At 51.1% G+C, this 12,884-nt stretch overlaps 1 protein-coding gene across 1 annotated transcript in view; it reads left to right on the top strand.

Annotated features, from left to right (window-relative positions):
- Positions 1–12,881, top strand: part of LOC108529743 (deleted in malignant brain tumors 1 protein) — a gene marked incomplete at its 3' end in the record, with an annotated part of 49,987 nt that extends 37,106 nt beyond the window's left edge. The window contains 8 exon segments of the mRNA XM_017872228.1: positions 1,600–1,638; positions 2,401–2,724; positions 6,366–6,689; positions 8,901–8,939; positions 9,707–10,030; positions 11,006–11,035; positions 11,932–11,964; positions 12,667–12,881. Of these exon segments, the coding sequence (XP_017727717.1) occupies positions 1,600–1,638; positions 2,401–2,724; positions 6,366–6,689; positions 8,901–8,939; positions 9,707–10,030; positions 11,006–11,035; positions 11,932–11,964; positions 12,667–12,881 (1,328 nt within the window).
- Positions 12,882–12,884: the final 3 nt, after the last annotated feature.

The following is a 12,884-nucleotide window of genomic DNA, read 5'->3' as shown; positions in this document are numbered from 1 at the left end:
TACGTGGATGAAGCACATATAGGGGATAGGGGAGGGACTGTCTCACTGGAAGGAGCCCACAACCAAAGGCTCCTGCGAGGAAGTGCAGTCTTCTGCTTAGGCCCAATAAGGTGGTGTCTTAATAGAGACACAAGGCTAGGAGTGCAGATCTGTGTCTGTCCGTGTCTGGTCTGGGATTTGGGCACTGTGAGTCCTTGACCACAACTCCCTCCAGAGCACCGCAGTGTTGTGCCTGTGCACCGGTCTGGTGTGGAGTGTGCAGTTCCCATGAGGTCTGCTAGGCAAAGCCTTATTATGAATGCCTGTGGGCTGGGCTGGAAGATCACAAGCAGGACTTTGGCTGGAGTGTCCTCCTCACGTTTTTTGACTCAGGGACTGCTAAGACGTGCAAGGGAGAGTATTGGTTTTGTGTCAACCTGATTACTATTGACAGACACAAAGTTAATCACTTTGGAGTTGGCAATAGTGGACAGGATCTGCCTAGACACCTTCCAAGGAGCATCTCTGTGGGGATGTGCATGGCAATGCCCCTCCCTCTGTGATGGAGACCTAGGGTGGACTGAAGGCATGGCCTCTTTAGTTCCTTCCACGTTTGTTCTGGTTTTGCCAGCTTCGTAGTGCACCTGATCTGACCTCCTCTTTCTCACAGCTGCCCATTCCTGGTCAACGCCCAAGTCAGGTGATTCCCCAGTGTCCTTCCTTGGGATGTCCCTTTTCTTTCTGCACAATTATCCCTTTCTGCACTCCACAGAGCCCTCATTCTTCTCAGAGTGGATACTTCAGGGCATATGATTTTCCCTTGCTCTGTAACTGAGACCCCAGCATGGCACTTCTAAACCAGACATAGGGTTCAGGAGGCTTCTGTCTTCTGTTCCATTTATCTCAGCTTTCAGGAAGCAGTTTCATATTGTCCCAATGGCCAACCCTTAGAGGTTTAGAAAGTGGCCTCATATTTAATTAGCTTTGGTCCTTTTCTATTCAGAGCTGATATGACCTTCCTGAGAATTGAGAGTGATTGTCAAAGTCTCCTGGGAAGCCAATATCAGCTAAAGCCTTAAACATGACTTCTGCCATGGGCAAGCAATGTCAGTGCAGGCCTGATGCCTCCATTCCTCACTCCTTCAAACACCCCAGATTCTGCAGGGCCACATCTACATCCAGAAGAGGCATAGGTCATGCTCGGGCAGGGAGAGGGATAATAAATATTTCTGGTGATTCCACTTACCAGGAAACTTGATACCCCTTCGGTCAGCTCCTTGGTTCCCCTAACATTTTAGCTCAAACTAGTAGAGTCTTAGCAACGGTGTCAAATGTGCCTGTCAGTCCATGTGTCAGTTCATGGAACAGGCTAACCCTTTGTGACTGAGAAGAGGACATCCCACACTTCAGAGATAGGAGGGATCAAACTAGTCTTCCGTGAGGCCTATGTCCCTTGCCAAGCCTGCTGAGCTGAAGACTTGGGCAGACACATAAGGAACAAGTGGCAGGAACCAGAAGTGGGGTAGTTTTCATGATGCTTGCCTTGTCCAGAGACCTTTCCTTTTGGGGCTTTTCACCCTCAGGTTTAACTCTAGCCTTTGTCTTTGTTGCAATTTACAGACGTGTTGCCGACCACCACCTTACCTGCATCGACAGTAGGTAAATAGTCCTCTCACTCCTCCCTAGGGCTTGCTCTCTACCTCTGGACAAATGTTTTGTCTGAAAATTATAGGATGAGGGTCAAGGAGGGCCCCTCTCTTTTTCATGTCCCTGTGGGTTGCGGGGGAGGAAGGTAGAGTCTGTGGGGACCAAGCTCTGGGTCTGATGTTGGAGGCTGAAGGTTGCTGGCGACTTGTCTCCTGTGGAATCCTGTTCCAACTGGTCAGGAAAGATCCTCATCCAGTTGCTGAGGAAAAGCCCTGGAGGATTTCCTAATCCTGCTAAGACCTCATTCCTGTCCCTCAGCCCATGCATTGCAGAGGTGTGAAGAGTCAGTGAAAATAACTGTCCCTGCACCTGTCTGGCCAAGGCCTTGTCATACCTGTGAAATTTTCAGAAGGCAGACAGGACCATAGAATAGCCACCAAGCTCCTGAGCATGGGGAGGGTCTTGCCTGCCAACTGTAGCTGTGTAGCTCTGTCCTGGGTGTGCCCAAGTTAGGGAATGGAATATCAATTCCTTTTAACTCCAGTGGGATCACAGGTGCTTCCCCAAAACTTGAGCCTTCATGAACCCAGACAGAAAAGGGTGTCACTGCTCCTTTGACTTTGATGAAGCTGAATCTCTGGTTGCAGTCATATTCAAAGGTGACTGCCTGCTCAGGTAACTTTAGCCATTAGGATGTGCCTTGAGTGTGGAACATTCCTTAGATCCTTGACCTCCTGATAGGGATTGATGAAGAGTTCTTGTGTTCCCCTGTAGGACCTGAATCCAGTTTGGCCCTGAGGCTGGTGAATGGAGGTGACAGGTGTCAGGGCCGTGTGGAGGTCCTATACCGAGGCTCCTGGGGCACTGTGTGTGATGACAGCTGGGACACCAATGATGCCAATGTGGTCTGCAGGCAGCTGGGCTGTGGCTGGGCCACATCAGCCCCAGGAAATGCCCGGTTTGGCCAGGGCTCAGGACCCATTGTCCTGGATGATGTGCGCTGCTCGGGGAATGAGTCCTACCTGTGGAACTGTCCCCACAGAGGCTGGCTCTCCCACAACTGTGGCCATGGTGAAGACGCTGGTGTCATCTGCTCAGGTGAGTCTCCAAGACTTTGGGTCTCCTCTCTTGGGGTAGATTTTGCTCAGGAAGCGAGATCTTAATATGTTCCAATCTTCTCACTCAGAGCGTTTTCAGTCTTTCCTATATTTCTGGTATCTCCTTAGCTCTCTCCTAGGAAACTGCATTAGTCTTTACCACATTGCCAGGTTTTGAGGAGGTCAGAGAGGACAATGGGCCAAAGTGAAATAAGGGTCACACCTTTGTTCCCCGAGGCAGCACAAGCAGAGGGAGAAGACAAAAGCGCCAGGTCTTTGCCTTTTAGTGTGGCTGGAAAGGAATAGCTGTGGCTAGGTTGCTCATGAAGATAGTGGTTGATTTGGGTTGTGACTTTGCAGGCTGCATAGGAGCATGGTGCAGGCATCTGCTCAGCTTCCTCTGCGGGCCTCAGGCTGCTTGTACTCCTGGCAGAAGGGGATGGGGAGCTGGCTTGGGCATAGGTCACATGGCGAGGGAGGAAGCAAGATGGCAGAAGGAGATGGGGAGGTGGCTTGGACAGAGGTCACATGGCGAGGGAGGAAGCAAGAGAGAGCAAGAGGGAGGGCCCAGACTCTTTTCAACCACCAGCTCTTGCTAGGAACTAAGAGAAGAACTCATCCCTGACCAGGGAGGTCACTAAGTGATTCATGAGGGGTTGGCCTCCATGACCCAGACATGGGACATCAGGCCTCACCTGTATACTTGGGGATCCAATCCCAACATGAGTCTTGGAGGGGACAAGCATCCAAACTATAGCACTCTGGCTCTCCAGGGTTCTGCCTTTCCCCTACTGAAAGGTTTAGGTGAGGGTGAGGTGGATACAGCACATATAGGCATTGGAGGAGGGTCAATCTCACTGGGAGGAGCCCAGAAGCAAAGGCTCATGCTGGGAAGGGAGGGTCTTCTGCTGAGGACCAATAAGGAGGCATCAGACTGGAAACACAAGGCTGAGAGTACAGTTTTGTGACTGTCCATGTCTGGCCTGGATTTTGGGGGTGTGAGTGCTTGACTGCAGTTCCCTCCAGAGCACTGCAGTGTCCTGCCTGTGCACCAGTCAGGTGTGGTGGTGGTGGGGTGGTGCCAATGCCCATGAGGGCTGCTAAGCAAAGCCTTGTTATGAATGCCTGTGGGCTGGGCTAGGAGATGACAGGCTGGATTTTTGCTGGAGTGGCCTCTCCATACTTGCTGATGCAGGGACTGCTAACACGTGCGAGGGAGAGGGTTGGTTTTGTGTCAACCTGATTGCTATGGGCAGACACAAAGTCCTTCAGACACCCCCAGATGCATCAGGGCCCCATCTACATCCAGAAAGGCAGAGGCCATGCTCGTGCAGGGAGAGAGATATTATATATTTCTGGTGCCTCCACTTGCTAGGAGACTTTCTACTCCTTTGGGCATCTCCCTGATCCTTCTAACACTTTAGCTCCAATGGTCGGAGGCTCAGCAATGGTATCAGATGTGCCCATTAGTCCATGTGTATCGGGAAAACCTGCTCCCAATGTTTAATGTGGGTTCTTTTCTATTTCCTAAGTGTCTCAGCTGAGTTCAGAAATAAAGGGAAAGAGCACAAGAGAGAGAAATTTAAAGCTGGGTGTCTGGGGGAGGCATCACATATCGGCAGGATCCGTGATGTTCCCTGAGCCGTAAAACCAGCAAGTTTTTATTAGCAATTTTCAAAAGGGGAGGGAGTGCACGAATAGGGTGTGGGTCACAGAGATCGTATACTTCACAAGGTAATAAAATATCACAAAGCAAATGGAGGCAGGGTGAGATCACAGGACCACCAGGTGAGGTGAAATTAAAATTGCTAATGAAATTTCGGGCACGCATTGTCATTGATAACATCTTATCAGGAAACAGGGTTTGAGAGCAGGTAACCTGTCTGACCAAATTTATTAGGCGGGAATTTTCCTCCACCTAATAAGCCTGGGAGCGCTACAGGAGACCAGGGCTTGTTTCATCCCTTCGGCTTCAACCATAAAAGACAGGACGCCTTAAAAGGGGCCGTCTATAGGCGTACCTTCAGGGTGCATTCTCTTTCTCAGGGATGTTCCTTGCTGAGAAAAAGAATTCAGCAATATTTCTCCTATTTGCTTATAAAAGAGGAGAAATATAGCTCTGTTCTGTCTGGCTCACCAGCAGCCAGTTCAAAGTTACCTCTCTTGCTCCCTGAATCTCACTGTTATCCTGTTCTTTTTTTTTAAGATGCCCAGATTTCATATTGTTCAAACACACATGTTCTACAAACAATTTGTGCAGTTGATACAATCACAGGGTCCTGAGGCGACATTCATCCTCCTCAGTTTATGAAGAAGATGATGGGATTAAGAGATTAAAGTAAAAACAGGCATAGGAAATCACAAGGGTATTGATTGGGGAAGCGATAAGTGTGCATGAAATCTTCACAATTTATGTTCAGAGATTACAGTAAAGACAGGTGTAAGAAATTATAAAAGTATTAATTTGGGGAACTAATAAATGTCCGTGAAATCTTCACAATTTATGTTCTTCTGCTGCGGCTTCAGCCGTTCCCTCCGTTAGGGGTCCCTGACTTCCCGCAACACGTGTCACTGGATGGGGCAGGCAAACCCTTTGTACCTGAGAAGAGGATATCCCATACTTCAGAGGTCAGAGGGATCAGACTGGTCTCCAGCGAGGCCTGTGTCCCTTGCTGAGCTCACTGGGCTGAAGACTTGGGCAGACACATGGGGAGCAAGTGACAGGAACCAGAAATTGAGTAGTTTTCATGATGCTTGCCATGTCCGGAGACTTTTCCTTTTGGAACTTTTCACCCTCAAGTTTAATTCTAACCTTTGTCTTTGTTGCAATTAAAGACATGTTGCCGACCACTCCCTTACCTGCATCGACAGTAGGTAAATAATCCTCTCAACCCTTCCTAGGGCTCACTCTCTACCTCTGAAAAGGATAGGATGTTTTTTCTGAAAAGGATAGGATGAGGGTCAAGGTGGGCCCCTGTGTTTTTCATGTCCTTGTGTATTAGTGGGAGGAAGTTCGAGTCTCTGGGGAGTGAATCCTGGTTCTGGTGTTGGAGGCTGAAGGGTGCTGGTGACCTGTCTCCCGTGGGATCTTCTTCCAAGTATTAGGAAAGATCCTCATCAAGGTGCTGAGTACAAGCCCTGGAGGTCTCCCTACATCCTAATGGGACCTTGTTCCTGGCCCTCCGGACCATGTACTGCAGACCTGCAAGGGTGGGTGACAGTTCCTGTCCCTGCAGCTGTCTGGCCAAGGCCTTGCCATCCTTGGCAATTTGCCAGAAACCAGGGAGGACCACATGGGTGCCACCTAACTCTTGAACATGGGGACAGCATGGGCCTGCCCGCTGGAGCTGTGGCACTCCATCCTGTGTGTGCCCAGAGTAGGGAGTAGGGCGCCTATTCCTGTTACCTCCACTGGGGACACAGGTGCTTCCCCAAAACTTGATCCTCCATAAACCCGGGCAGGATAGCATATCACCTCTCCTTCCACTGTGATGAAGCTGAACCTCTGGTTGCAGTCATACACAATCGTGACTGCCTGCCCAGGTGACTTTGGCCATTAGGAAGTGCCCTGAGTGTGGAATGTGCCTTAGATCCTTGACCTCCTGATAGAGATGGATGAAGGTTTCTTGTGTTCCCCTGTAGGACCTGAATCCAGTTTGGCCCTGAGGCTGGTGAATGGAGCTAACAGGTGTCAGGGCCGAGTGGAGGTCCTATACCGAGGCTCCTGGGGCACTGTGTGTGATGACTACTGGGACACCAATGATGCCAATGTGGTCTGCAGGCAGCTGGACTGTGGCTGGGCCACGTCAGCCCCAGGAAATGCCCGGTTTGGCCAGGGCTCAGGACCCATTGTCCTGGACGACGTGCGCTGCTCAGGACACGAGTCCTACCTGTGGAGCTGCCCCCACAGTGGCTGGCTCTCCCACAACTGTGGCCATGGTGAAGACGCTGGTGTCATCTGCTCAGGTGGGTCTCCAAGACTTTGGGTCTCCTCTCTTGGGGTAGATTTTGCTCAGGAAGTGAGGTCTTAATATGTTCTAATCTCCTCACTCAGAGCTTTTTCAACCTTTCCTATATTTCTGATATCTCCTTAGCTCTCTCCTAGGAAACTGCATGAGTCCTTGCCACATTACCAGGTTTTGAGGAGCTCAGGGAGAAAAATGGGCCAAAGTGTAATAAGGGTCACGTCTTTGTTCACCTACTGAGGCAGCGCAAGCAGAGAGAGAAGAGAAAAGTGCCGGGTCTTTGCCTTTTAGTGTGGCTGGAAAGGAATAGCTGGGGCCAGGTTGCTCATGAAGATAGAGGTTGATTTGGGTCGTGGCTTTGCAGGCTGCATAGGAGCATGATATCTGCTTGGCTGCTGCTGCAGGCCTCAGGCTGCTTTAGCTCCTGGCAGAAGGAGATGGGGAGCTGTCCTGGGCAGAGGTCACATGGCAAGTAAAGGAAGTAAGAGAGGGCAAGAGGGAGGGCCCAGACTCTTCAACGACCAGCTCTTGCTAGGAACTAAGAGAAGAACTCACCCTTGACCAGAGAGGGCACTAAGTGATTCATAAAGGGTTGGCCTCCATGACCGAGACATGGCGCATCAGGCCTCACCTCTATACTTGGGGTTTCCAATCCCAAGATGAGTTTTGGATGGAACAAACATCCAATCTATAGCACACTGTCTCTCCAAGGTTCCGCCTTTCCCCTACTGAAAGGTTTAGGTGACAGTGAGGTGGATGCAGCACATATAGGCATTGGGGGAGGGTCAATCTCACTGGGAGGAGCCCAGAAGCAAAGGCTCATGCTGGGAAGGGAGGGTCTTCTGGTGAGGCCCAGTAAGCAGGCCTCAGACTGGAAACACAAGGCTTGGAATGCAGATCTGTGTCTGTCCATGTCTGGCCTGGGTTTTGGGGGTGTGAGTGCTTGACTGCAATTCCCTCCAGAGAACTGCAGGGTCCTGCCTGTGCACTGGTCAGGTTTGGGGTGGGCAGTGCCCATGAGGCCTGCTGAGCAAAGCCTTGCTCTGAATGACTGTGGGCTGGGCTGGAAGATCACAGGCTGGATTTTTGCTAGAGTGGCCTCTTCATACTTGCTGACTCAGGGACTGCTAAGACATGCAAAGGAGAGGGTTGGTTTTGTGTCAACCTGATTACTGTGGACAGACACAAACTTAATCACTTTGGAGCTAGCAGTAGTGGCAGGATCTGCCCAGACATCTTCCAAGGAGCATCCTTGTGGGGACATGCATGGCAATGCCCCTCCCTCTTGATGGGGACCTAGCATAGACAGAACGAATGACCTGTTTAGTTCCTTCCACCTTTGTTCCAGTTTTGCCAGCTTCTGTGTCGTGCATCTGATCTGACCTCCTCTTTCTCACAGCCGCCCAGTCCCGGCTGACGCCAGGCCAGGTGATTCCCCAGTGTCCTTCCTTGGGATGCCCTTTTCTTTCTACACAATTATCCTTTCTCTCACTCTGCAGAGCCCTCCTTCTTATCCGTGTGCATACTGTGGGTCATACGATTTTCCCTGCTCTGTAACTGAGACCCTAGCATGAAGCTTCTTAACCAGACATGGTTAAGAAGGTATGATCTTTCTAAGAATTGAGAGTGATTGCCAAAGTCTCCTGGGAAGGCAATGTCAGCTAGAGCCTTAAACATGACTGTCCGTGGGCAAGCAATGTCAGTGCAGGCCTGATACCTCCATTCCTCACTCCTTCGAACACCCCTAGATGCGGCAGGGCCCCATCTACCTCCAGAAAGGCAGAGGCCGTGCTAGGGCGGGGAGAGATAGATTAGATATTTCTGGTACCTCCACTTGCCAGGAGACTTTGTACTCCTTTGGGCAGCTCCCCGATCCTTCTAACATTTTAGTTTCAAGTGTGAGAGTCTCAGCAATGGTGTCCAATGTGCCCATCAGTCCATGTGTCTGTGGATGGGGCAGGTAAACCCTTTGTAGCTGAGAAGAGGATATTCCACACTTCAGAGGTAAGAGGGATTGGACTGGTCTCCAGCGAGGCCTATGTCCCTGGCTGTGCTCCTTGATCTACAGACTTGGGCAGACACATGGGGAGCAAGTGGCAGGAACCAGAAATCGAGTAGTTTTCATGATGCTTGCTTTGTCCAGAGACCTTTCCTTTTGGAGTTTTTCACCTTCAACTTTAATTGCAGCCTTTGTCTTTGTTGCAATTTACAGACACGTTGTCGACCAGCACCTTACCTGCATCGACAGTAGGTAAATAATCCTCTCACCCCTCCTTAGGGCTCACTCTCTACCTCTGGACAAATATTTTGAATGAAAATGATAGGATGAGGGTCAAGGTGGGCCCTTCTCTGTTTCATGTCCCTGTGCATTGAGTGAGAGGAAGTTGGAGTCTCTGGGGAGCCAGTCCTGGGTCGGGTGTTGGAGGGTGGATGGTGTTGGTGACCTGTCTCCTGTGGTCTCCTGTGGGACCCTGTTCCAAGTATCAGAAAGATCCTCATTCAGGTGCTCAGGACAAGCCCTGGAGGGCTCCCTATTCCTGGGACCTCATTCCTGGCCCTCTGGCCATGCATTGCAGACCTGCAAGGATGGGTGAAAATTCCTGTCCCTGCAGCTGTCTGGCCAAGGCCTTGCCATCCCTGGTAATTTTCCAGAAGTCACAGAGGACCACGTGGGTACCACCAAAGTCTTCAGCATGGGGACAGCATGGGCCTGGCCTCTGGAGTTGTGGAGCTCCATCCTGTGTGTGCTCAGAGTATAGAGTGGGGCGTCCATTCCTGTCACCTCCACTGGGGTCACAGGTGCTTCCCCAAAACCTGAGACTCCACAAACCCAGGAAGAATAGGGTATCACCTCTCCTTCCACTGTGATGAAGCTGAACCTCTGGTTGCGGTCATATTCAATTGTGACTGCTTGTCCAGGTGACCTTGGCCATTAGGAAGTGCCCTGAGTGTGGAACGTGCCTTAGATCCTTGACCTCATGGTAGGGATGGATAAAGGGTTCTTGTGTTCCCCTGTAGGATCTGAATCCAGTTTGGCCGTGAGGCTGGTGAATGGAAGTGACAGGTGTCAGGGCCGAGTGGAGGTCCTATACCGAGGCTCCTGGGGCACCGTGTGTGATGACAGCTGGGACACCAGTGATGCCAATGTGGTCTGCAGGCAGCTGGGCTGTGGCTGGGCCACATCAGCCCCAGGAAATGCCCGGTTTGGCCAGGGCTCAGGACCCATTGTCCTGGATGATGTGCGCTGCTCAGGACAGGAGTCCTACCTGTGGAGCTGCCCCCACAGAGGCTGGCTGTCCCACAACTGTGGCCATCATGAAGATGCTGGTGTCATCTGCTCAGGTGGGCCTCCAAGACCTTGGGTTCCCTCTCCTAGGCTGGAGTTTGCTTAGGAAGAAAATCCTAATTACATTCTGATCTCCTCGCTCAAAGCTTCTTCTATGTTTCCCATATTTATGCAGTCTTGTTAGCTCTCTGCTAAGAATCTGTATGAATTTCGCTACAGGGCCTGGTGTTCCTATGGTCACTTAGGACAGGGGACCAAACTCAAACAACCCAGACTTTCTCCTTTTCTTGAGGTAGTGCAAGGAAGAGGCAGAAGAGAAAAGTGCTGGCTCCCCAGGGTTCCATTTCTCCCCTGCTGAGTAGCACTGGGTGAGGGTATCATGGACGCAGGACAGACAGCAAGGCAGGGGAGGAATCCTCTCGCTGCGAGGAACTCTGAACTAAAAATGCTTCTCTGGAAGTGGGTTCTCAGCTGAGATCCAGTGAGGACGTCTGCAAATAGAGGCTCAAAGGTTAGGAATGTAAATGTGTGTCTCTTCATGTCAGGCCTGGGTTGTGTGGGGTTGGAGTTCTTGACCTCAGCTCCTCTCAGAACGCTGCTGAGCATTGCCTGTGTTCCAGGTCTGGTGTGGGGAGGGCAGCCCACATGAGGCCGGTCAGGCATGGCCTTGTTATTGCCTCTGGTCCAGGCTGGAAGATCACACAAGGGATTTTGGCTGGGGTGGCTTCCTCAGCCTTGTTGACTCAGAAATGCCTAAGACGTGCAAGGGAGAGGGTTGGTTTGGGGTCAACCTGGTTACCCTGGGCAGACACAAAGTTAGTCACCTCAGAGCTGGCAATAGTGGACAGGATCTGCCTCGACACCTTACACCGTGCATCTCTGTGGGAATGGGCATGGCAATGTCCCTGCCTGTGTGATAGGAACTAGGATGGACTGAGTGTCACACTTGCCCATTTCTTTCCCTCCTCCTTCCAGTTTTGCAGACTTCTGTGTAACGTGCCTGATCTGACCTTCTCTTCTCTTTCTCACAGTTTCCCAGTCCCAGTCGACACCTGGCCCAGGTAAGTTTCCAGTGTCCTTCCTCAAAACGCCCCTTCTCTTTCTGCCCAATCACCTCTTCCCCACTCCACAGACCTCTCCTGTTTCTCTGTGTGGATACTGTGGAGCATATTATTTCCACCCCCAACACCGGCTGTGTAACTGAGACCCCAGCACAACGCTTTTTAAACACACATAGGATTCAGGAGGCTTCTGTCTTCTTTTCAACCCCTCTCAGCTTTCATGGAACAGTTTCAAACTGGCCCAGTGGACAACCCTTACAGGTTCAGGAACTGGCCCTTGTTTAATCAGCTTTGGTCCTTTTATATTCAGGACTCACATATAGTTTCTGAAAATTGAGGGTGTCACCTTCTGAACTGTTCAACGCATTGTCAGGGCAGGCTCAATACCCCCATCCATCGCTGCTGGAAAAATTCCAAGATTATGATGGGCCACATTTGTATCCAGAATAGGCAGAGTTTGTGCTTGGGCAGGGAAAGGGATAATAAAGGTTTGTGGTGTCTCTGCTTAGCCAGAAACCTGATTTCTGATTGTCCCCTGGGAAGCCCCTGGTGCCCCTAACATTTTAGCTTCCAGTGTCCAAGCCTCAGCAATGGCGTCTGATATCTTGTCAGTCCATGCATCAGCAGATGTGGGATGGCGTGGTGGGGAGTATCCCCTAACACATAGAAAGATACCCCAGGATTAGAGAAATGGAGGGCTCAGTTGGTCTCCAGCAGGACCTTTGTCCCTGGATGAGTTCACAGCAGAGGAAACCTGGGCAGACACATGGGAAGCAAGTGGCAGGAACAGGAAGTGGAATTGTTTCCAATTTGATTCCCCTTCCCAGAGAACCTTTTGTTCTGGGCCTTTTGCCTTCAAGTCTAATTCTGTCTTTTTTCTTTGTTGCAATTTACAGACACTTGGCCCATCTCACGTGCATCAACAGCAGGTAAATAATCCTCTCACCCCTCCCCAGGGCTCACTATCTCTGGACATATTTTGTGTTTCAAACTGATAGGATGCGGCTCAAGGTGGGCCCCTCTCTTCATGTCCCTGTGGGTTGTGTGGGAGGAAGGTGGAGTCTCTGGTGAGCCAGTCCTGGGTCTGATGTTGGAGGGTGGAGGCTGCTGGTGATCTGTCTCTCACGGGACCCTGTTCCAAGTGTTCGGGAATGATCCTCATCCAGGTGCTCAGAACAAGCACTGGAGGGCTCCCTAATTCTGTAGGGACCTCATTCGTGGCCTTCTGACCATGCACTGCAGACCTGCAAGGGTGGGTGAAAATTTCTATCCGTGCAGCTCTCTGGCCATGGCCCCGCTATCCCTGGCAATTTGCAGAAACCAGAGAGGACTGCATGGGTGCCACCAAACTCTTGAACATGGGACCAGCATGGGCCTGCCCTCTGGAGCTGTGGAGCTCCATCCTGTGTGTGCCCAGAGTAGGGAGTGGGGCTTCCATTCCTGTCACCTCCACTGGGGTCACAGATGTTTCCCCAAAATTGGAGCCTCCATAAACCCGGGCAACATAGTACATCACCTCTCCTTCCACTGTGATAAAGCTGAACCTCCGGTAGCAGTAATATACAATACTTGATAGGGATGGATGAAGGGTTCTTGAGGGATGGATGAAGGGTTCTTGTGTTCCCCTGTAGGATCTGAATCCAGTTTGGCCCTGAGGCTGGTGAATGGAGGTGACAGGTGTCAGGGCCGAGTGGAGGTCCTATACCGAGGCTCCTGGGGCACCGTGTGTGATGACAGCTGGGACACCAATGATGCCAATGTGGTCTGCAGGCAGCTGGGCTGTGGCTGGGCCACGTCGGCCCCAGGAAATGCCCGGTTTGGCCAGGGCTCAGGACCCATTGTCCTGGAT

Source organism: Rhinopithecus bieti, unplaced genomic scaffold, assembly GCF_001698545.2.
Source record: "Rhinopithecus bieti isolate Rb0 unplaced genomic scaffold, ASM169854v2 scaffold_6710, whole genome shotgun sequence".
NCBI classification, from domain to species: Eukaryota; Metazoa; Chordata; class Mammalia; order Primates; family Cercopithecidae; genus Rhinopithecus; species Rhinopithecus bieti.
Note: the sequence above shows the minus strand (reverse complement) of the source record. Positions and strands in the feature narration are given on the sequence as shown.